The sequence below is a fragment of the Empidonax traillii genome, unplaced genomic scaffold (assembly GCF_003031625.1).
Source record: "Empidonax traillii isolate 1590-97213 ecotype Southwest subspecies unplaced genomic scaffold, ASM303162v1 scaffold277:size2070623, whole genome shotgun sequence".
NCBI lineage: Eukaryota > Metazoa > Chordata > Aves > Passeriformes > Tyrannidae > Empidonax > Empidonax traillii.
This window is the reverse complement of record NW_020955470.1, coordinates 1950628-1959040: the sequence shown is the minus strand read 5'-3', so window position 1 is coordinate 1959040 and position 8413 is coordinate 1950628. Positions and strand designations below refer to the sequence as shown.

Below are 8413 nucleotides of genomic sequence, written 5' to 3'. Positions count from 1 at the left end.
CACAAGTGTCTGTCCTGGCAGGGCAGGTCTGAGCCAAGCAACAGCAATTTCAGAAGGGCAGCACAAGTCCTGGCTCTGGAGCACTGACCTGCTCCCTCCCTGCCCACCGGGCACCAAAATGAGTCTGATGTGCACAGGTAGCATGAACAGAGCAGTCCCAGCTCCCTTAGCCTAGCACTAAGGTGAGGAAGATACATCTTTTCCATGAGAATTCTGCACAATCTATGAAGACCCTGATATGAGAACAACTTCTATACTCTTAACCCATGAGAAGTGTATACTTACTATCACACACCACATTTCATTTCACAAATCATTAGGTATACAGACACCAAGAAGGTCCTAGTTCAGCAACAGTACAAGGCATGACAGGAGGACTGAGACACAGGGATCCAGACTAGGATTAAGTCTCAGGACTGCCCTCGGGGGAAAAACTCCCCACTCCTCCATCACTGGGAAGCAAATGTTCATAAAAGCTGCCAGGGCAACTCACCTAGCAACCTAAAAAGATACCTCCTACTGTGCCAACCTCAGTAAGGATGTGCACATCGCCAAGCAGAATCTCCTTACTTCCCAAGAAAAAAACAGACCACTTTTGGAACACCTCACCTATTTTACTCGCCAGGAAAGCAGGGGAGCAATGGACTTACTGAGAGTAAGTGTTGACTATTATGCAGTCCATTTGCAAAAAGAAACAGTATCAGCCACATATGAAGGCCAACTCTATTGTAGTTTCATTATTAGAGAAATTTTGCTGAATTAAACACACATATGTGAATCCATACTGATAGGTAAATCTAAGTTTTAATCTATCTTTTTAACCATCCTTCTAGTAACAGTTGATGAAGATATTTAACAATCTGGATAAATATAATCATTATTTAAGACAGCAATTGACTGTTTTAAAACAAACAAACAAAATATTATTACTTGGTAAATTTTTTCCATAAAACTCTATCCAGGATGATTAAGTCATAGAGTGGAAGGTTAAGACAACATAGAGAAATTCTACCTTTCCATTACTGAAAAGGTTTGCATTTGTGAAATGAATCAAGTTTGATAACCTCATAGCAAAATTTATGTAAGAGACTTCCACATAATTCACATCACAGGATCATTTCTTCTGATCTGAGTTTTTGCTGCATTTATCATCGCGGGAAAACAGGGTGAAGTATGAAACATTATTCTCTATACAACAATCTTTCCTTTGCAAACAGATAGAATTTAAAAAAAAAATGAAATTATTTTAACACCTAGTTTTAACACCTCTCTATGGTTTGCAAACAGATTTCCAAATTCAACAATACAATTATTTCTGGAACACTTGACAATTTTCCTAAATATCTAGTTCTATTAAGTCATTCTCTAACAGTTATATGACTTCAGATGTAAAGCACTCACAATTCATGCACTGCCAGAAGGATGTTAAGTGGGCCTTCAAGTATACAAAACAATGTCCAGAAATAATTTTTTTGCACTAAGCAAAACAGTTACTTTTTTAACATGTTAATAGCATAACACTCAATGAAGAAGATTTTAAATACAGGTAATAATATGTTTCTAAGAACAGTTCAGGCAAACAAGTGCCTTTTAAGTCAGTTTTTGGCATACTTGTGCTTCAAAGTAATCAAAAACTTTTGATAATTTCTTCCCATCACAGACAGAAAAGAAAACACCATACAGAGGAAATCACACAAAGACACCCAAGTCAAATTAATAAACTGAGAGTTGATAAGTTATTTTAGTAAACTCGGCGTGTTGCAAGTGTAACGATACTATACATGTAAAACCCACCTTATTTTGGTCCCCACACCACTGTCATAACTAATTATAGCAATACACCAGCATATGTGACAGACACCAAGTGGTAGCATATTCTCTGAGTATATATATTTCAGAAGATACTTTCCACTGTCCTAAGCCACAATATTAGCAGCTTTGGAAATAATCAGTTACCACTCCTGTACACTTTACTCCCTGATCATTCATATCAGCACATGTGCACTTACAGGTTGTGGACAATCAGGTAGCAACACAGTTAAATGCACTTTAAAAACTGCTGTCATCCTGAATGCAATGAATGTAATTATTTCAGTTCTTCGTGATACAGAAAGTATTTCTAAAAACAGTAACGTGAAAGCATCTGTGCAAAATAAACTACTTGGGGAAAATTATGTACTTTTGGAAAAACAATAGAGGCATTGGAAAATATACAATGTATAAGTGGCACTGCTGATAATGTGACAGCAAAAGAAAAACAAACAAACCTGTTGTAGTATTCACTGCAGCACACACAGGGGAAAAAAAAAGTCTCTCTCACAGCTAGCTAGCTACATGCACGCAAGAAAGAGGGTCAGAAAAATGAGATCATTATTCCTGAATGCCTCCTGAATGTATTGGTAATTGTAGCTGGCTCGTTGTATGTTTGTATAGGGAATTATTCCCTTTGTGAACGGGATGAATGGGAGACATCTCCAGGGGGCAAGGAAGACGACTAGAGAAGCAAAAAATTCCAATTACATCCATGACACAACAGGCTCTTCAAAAAAAAATCGCCAAGTGTTTCATGGCTTTACAGAGAGAAAGAAAAACTCGCTTCACTGTCTAAGTACCCCTTGAAAAATTACGTAGTTGGACTTTTGATATTTCCATTCCTTACACAAATAAATATTTGAGAAGTATTTAATCTAAATTCAGTGACACAACAGAAGGAATGGCACAGATTTGAACAGGCCCTGGAGGAAGCCCCCAGGGAACAGAGGTTAGTCTGCTTTACACAGATGGCTGTAAGTTGACTCTTTCACATCAGGTGCTAATTCAAACAGATCCAACTTCCATTAAAAATACTACTGTGACTATTTACTAACCACCACGTCACCCAGCACACAGTAACATACCCTTAAAAATAAAATTAGTAACAAAAATACTCAAGGGGAAGTGAACAGGTCATATGTTGAATTCATTAAAAAAATTAATTATATACTCCTCATCAAAATGCCCTCCTATGAAATTTCAGACTGGGGTTGAGAAGCGATCAAGTATGCTCTGCGCTTCACTCAAAAACCCTGAAAGGTTGCCATTTTGAAGACAAAATTAGGAATAAGAGAGATATTCCAGTAATAAATAACTTACAAATCTTTATCTACCACCCTGTAAATACAGATTAGGCTACCAAAACCAGGAAAATATATTCAAACTAATAAAACATCTCTCAAATATAATTTACAAGCCATCCCTGGAATTTTTTACCAAATAACTAATTAATTCCCTAAATTGAATATAAAATATACAAACAGAAAGTCTCTACAGCCCCAGATCATCCCAATCCCACTCAAGTCACATCCTTAAAGTGAGCTTCCCGTCAGTTGAACCCCAGCAGACTAAAAGAAGGAAATGCACTGCTCAGTCTTACAGGAAATTAGGGTCAGAAAACAGGTAAATCATCTGCCAGAACAACAAAAACGCTGCTCTCGTAGAAACAAATAACGATCATCACATCCCAAATGAACCAAAGCTTGAACTACCTTTAATATACTTCAAAAAATTCAAAGCTTCAGGATCAGAAAAATTTAGAAGAACCTTTATGCATGCAATTTTTCAGGAAGCCTGCAAGCATTCTTAGTATAACATGTTTTAAAAGCATACAGATCTCACTCCTGACCTGTTCTAGTTAAACAGGTAACTCATAAGCAGGCTGTCAACTTAAGGCTATTTTTTTGTTTTGTGATCTGGTCTCCGCAGATGGTGGCATTTTGCAAGAGATACTGGAACACAGACAACAATGGATTGTTTGAAATTAAACACAGCCCCAATTTCAGGAAAGAATTAAGTTGGGGCCTTGAAATGCTTAATCTCAAGGAAATACAGACTTTACGAGTAAACAGATGTTTAAACAAATCCTTAGTCACTGATGGAAGATGTCAGAGATACCAAGAGAGTTATCTTAAGGAGCAAATGTGTTTTAAAAAATAATAGAAAAAAACCAAAACAAAATACCTAAGCATGCCTTAGTGACACGTTTTTCTTTTCCCTGCTGCAGACTTCATCATTTAGCTGGAGTTTACTGGTTTTGGCTTTCATTATTGGCATTTGTAAGCCACTTATACATTTGAAATGTCATATGTTAATAAAATTTTTACACCAAAGTGAAATAGTCACTTGTTAAATCTGAAAATATAAAACACTTATTCCAGGCTGGGAGAGAGGTTTCTTAAAACAGCACATCTCCAGGCTTGCACAGAACCTCCTGATTAAGTAAGACTTTATGGTATTTGACATAGGAAGTGTTTCTTGGTATGAGGAATACAGAATACCGGATACAGTCAGTGTGCATAGAGAGCTTTTTGGCTGTTCAAAAGCATTAATCTGAAATGATAAAACTTGAATGTTTCCTAAAGTATATTCATATTCTTGAAATCTACAGCAATAGAAAACCCAGAGTTGACAGACCTGTTATTTATGGTTTTTCATGTAAGCAGAGTATACATTTTACCCTAATGGGAACAGACGTACAACTTTAGCAGTGACATTAAAATAAATTTAAATATCAACACTATTGTACTGCAATCAGACTTTTATGCATTAACAATATTAAGAAAAATTAATACAGCCAATACAAAAATTAAGGAAATTGAGATAAAATGAAGATGTAGAGAGCCTCAGACAATGGTGAGGGCTGTGAAAGACAGCATGTGGAAAAGAAGCATGTAACATCTCAGACAGTGCAGGTGAGAAAAGAGGAAAAAAAGATACAGTTTACAAAATAAATGTAGGTAATGTTGTTAAAGACAACAAGGCATTTTAGAACTTCTTGGAGTGAGAGGAGTCTTGGTTGGGGTGTTTTTCTTTCTCTTACAATTCACATCAGTCAAGAAAAGTTTCTTCTCTATTCTTTTAACTAGGACATCAGGAGGAGAACAGGGATGTGGTATTTGTATATATGTGGTGTAATATTTATTATAAAATGTATAAAGCTATGGCTAAGTAAAAAACTAAAGCTGAAGACAATTATGCATCTAGACCTGAAATGAGTAGTTGTTTCTAATTCTAGTATAAATAAATTCCATTATTAAAAACCAGCTCTTTTGAAACCTCCCAAGAACCACAAGTGAGACTCGCGCTGCAATGTTCACCCTCATGGACAGGGGTGAACTGCACACACCTTTACAGTAATCTGCGGGATCCTCTTGCTCCTCATCGTCGGACCCCAAAATCTCCTCCTCTGGCTCTGGCGGGGTGGGCTCCGGCAGGGGCGGAGGTGGGGGCGGGGGTGGAGGTGGAGGTGCAGAGGGAGCTTTCTGTTGAGGCTCTGGCCTGAAAACAGAAGAGAGACCACACTTGGTGAAGAGCTTCCTCACAGGGGTCACCCAGCCCTCCGGGGGGACGAAGAAATGCTTTGGGTTATATCAGTGAAACATCTCATGCTCTCACTGCCATCTTTCATATCCCCCGCCGGACCATAGGGAGGCGTGGACAGAGAGGCACCTGACCAAACCAAAAGCAGGTCTCAAGTGAATTTGGACTTATTCACTGGAACAGCTTGGAAAAGACACAAAAAGTTTACAACTGGATACTGACAAGCTTTTAAAACTCCTGACAAGCAAATGAGACGTTAGACCCATCTTCTCAAGCACAACTGAGAAGAAATACTTTTCAAAGAATATCAAGTTACTGAAAAGCTCCTGCCTGCTAGCTGAAGTAAGAAAAGACCTCACTAATACAGAGCAAGAAACAATCTTCAAGGGACACTGACCCAAACCTTAACGCACTTCTCTGCATCTGTAACTGCTGCCAAGGCTACAGAAAGCTGTATCAGTACACAAAGTACTGAAAACAGCTATTAGAAAGTAAGAGAAAAATCTTCCTAAGTAGCCTATGATGCACTCCCAGAACATATGCTTTAAGATGTCATATATACCATATGCTTTGAGATGTGCAAAATAAAAATCCCCACAGAAAACCAAACCACCAAGCCCAACACCACCAGCCAACAGATGTTCTTCTGTCTCGCAGCTCCAATTTAGAAAAAAACAACTGAAGAAGTGAAAGATATATTTTATATCCTACTCTGAGCAAGGTTGTACTTGGTATTTCTTAACACCTATAAACTACTTACATTTTGAAACTGAGTATTTTCAATACACTTAAGTCCAGGGTTGAAGTGTACCTGTCTGTCAAATAATTAAGAAAGACTTCTCCAAACAGATTGATGTTATGTTTTGTATTCATACTTCTTACAAATAAAAAATATATACTTGCCAAATACATTTGCAAAGTAACTTAAAGCATCTGTACCATCAAAAGCTGCTTACATTCACATCTACTTCAAATCTAACATGTCTGAAAAAGAGCATAACAACAGTATTCTGACAATCGTATGATTAAAAAAAAAACCAACAAAACAGAAATCTAATTTTTCAGCACCCAGAAAGAAGATTCAAATACTTCCTTGATCATGAGTAAAAACTGCATTTATGTTTATCCCACTCCTAAGTCCTGTTCTTCATAATTCTTCCTTTTTCTTTCTAAACACTGCAATTGTTCAAGACAGACAGACAGAGCATTTGGTGTCGAAGAGAACACAGTTGGTCATAAATAAATTCCACTGGCAACATTCCCCACCTGCACAGCAGCTGCTGTTATGCCTTTGTTTAATGGACATCACTGAAAGTTGTATGCACTCCAAATTTATGTGCCTGCTACCCCTCTCAGATAATAAAATTCTTCAGTCAATAAACAGATTTAAAAATTAGTATTTTGAACTAAGTTATGATGAGAAATCTAACCAAATAAATAAGTTTACATAATTTTTAACCACATAAAGCTTTGGACAGAATAGAAGAGAGAGAAGGGATCCATTTGTAGGATAAACAATAAATAAAACTGCACATGCTCCTGCTTAAATAAATTACGCTGGTTTTTTGCCTTCCTGTTGGGAGCTTGTTTGGCTCCCAACAAGCACCTTTATATGGTACAGAGCAAGCAAAGCAAACCACAAATGGAAGGTGCAGCAGATTCTCTGACCAGTTCTCTTACTACAAACTAGATTTCTGGCCCTCCAGCAGTCTGGTTTCATGGTGTCAGCAAGCTGACACCACCAGTGCCTGGTCTGATGTTGGCGGGAATCTTTACTCAAGTTATCATATAAGGACCTACAAACCCTAAAACCTGATCTGGTGGGCATAAGACCCTCTTGGATACCCAGATCAAGAACTAAGAACACTTAAAATTAAACAGCTGGACTCGATGACCTTCAAAGTCTTTTCCAGCCTAAATGATTCCATGAGCAAGAAGGAGAATGCACAGTAAAACAGCCTGCACTTCATCAGTATATCTGAAGGAATTGTGTGCCAGGAAACACAGTGTTTGGAGTCCTTGCTGTACCATTGTTTTACTTTATTCTGACCACAAGTATCCATGTTATTTTGGTCACATGAGATGGCACAACTACGGAAAAGGCCAGGATAGAGTAGGGTAACGCAGTACAGGGGTTGTAAGTTCAAAAATCTGTTAAAATAACAACTACTTGGCTCCATTTCTTCACACAATGAAAGCAATATTTCAAAGAGAATCAGAAGCATGTCTGGAATCGACATTCAAACATTTTATTATCCATTTTCAAATAAACATCAAGTCATACCAAGAATTTCCCTATGAGAGAGAAAGGAAGTGTGCAACACAAGATTTCTAAAAAAAAAAGCTAAATTTATTCTTAAGGAAATAGGTTAAGAAGACAGGGTTGCTTCTGAGCCTTTCTCAAGCTACTGTATTTGATTTTGGTTTGAAAAGGGTTGTTTTTTTCCTGTCTCCAATCCTAGTTGATTTTGGTATTCAGGAGTGTTTTCCAACTCTCCTTTGTGCACATCGGGAAGGAAGGAAAGATATTACCTTATTTCCTTCTGGAATTATTTATGATTTTTATCTGCAAAAAACAAAACACTGCTTTAAACTGAGGATTTGCCCTTTTTAGCTTTGTATGCACCTTTTGAAAAAATCAAGTATTAGTAGAGAAAGATGAGTGAAGGAAAGAAATGCTGCTGAGTTATATCAGCCTGATGCTAATTCTGCACTCTTGGCTTATTTTACTGGTTTTTTTCCTTCAGTTTAGGATTCTTAGCAAGAGATTCTTATTGTTCTTTCATTTTGTTTTCTGGGGGCTAAGTAAAGATCAAGTTTTCAAACACTTGGCTGCTTAATTTCTGTTTACAAATTGAATAACTCATCCTGGCATCACCAATGTTGCTCTTCTACCAATACACAGTTTCATAGTTTTAGGTAGGACATCAGTCATTGAGAGTACTCCAGTTTTGCCATTTCTTAGTGTCCCCTTTATTGAACTGCAAAGATAAGCTATGACAAATGCTTCAACAATGTCTTAATTTGCAGTTTATGGCATGAATACATATTTTATTCA

General features: G+C 37.3%; 1 protein-coding gene across 4 annotated transcripts in view; it reads right to left on the bottom strand.

Moving 5' to 3' along the window:
- Positions 1–8413, bottom strand: part of SRPK2 (SRSF protein kinase 2) — a 142739-nt gene that overhangs the window by 40142 nt on the left and 94184 nt on the right. For all 4 annotated transcript variants that reach the window (XM_027890077.1, XM_027890078.1, XM_027890075.1 and 1 more), the window contains one exon: positions 5162–5313. In XM_027890077.1, coding sequence (XP_027745878.1) covers positions 5162–5313 — 152 coding nt within the window. The remainder of the gene's footprint in view (positions 1–5161; positions 5314–8413) is intronic.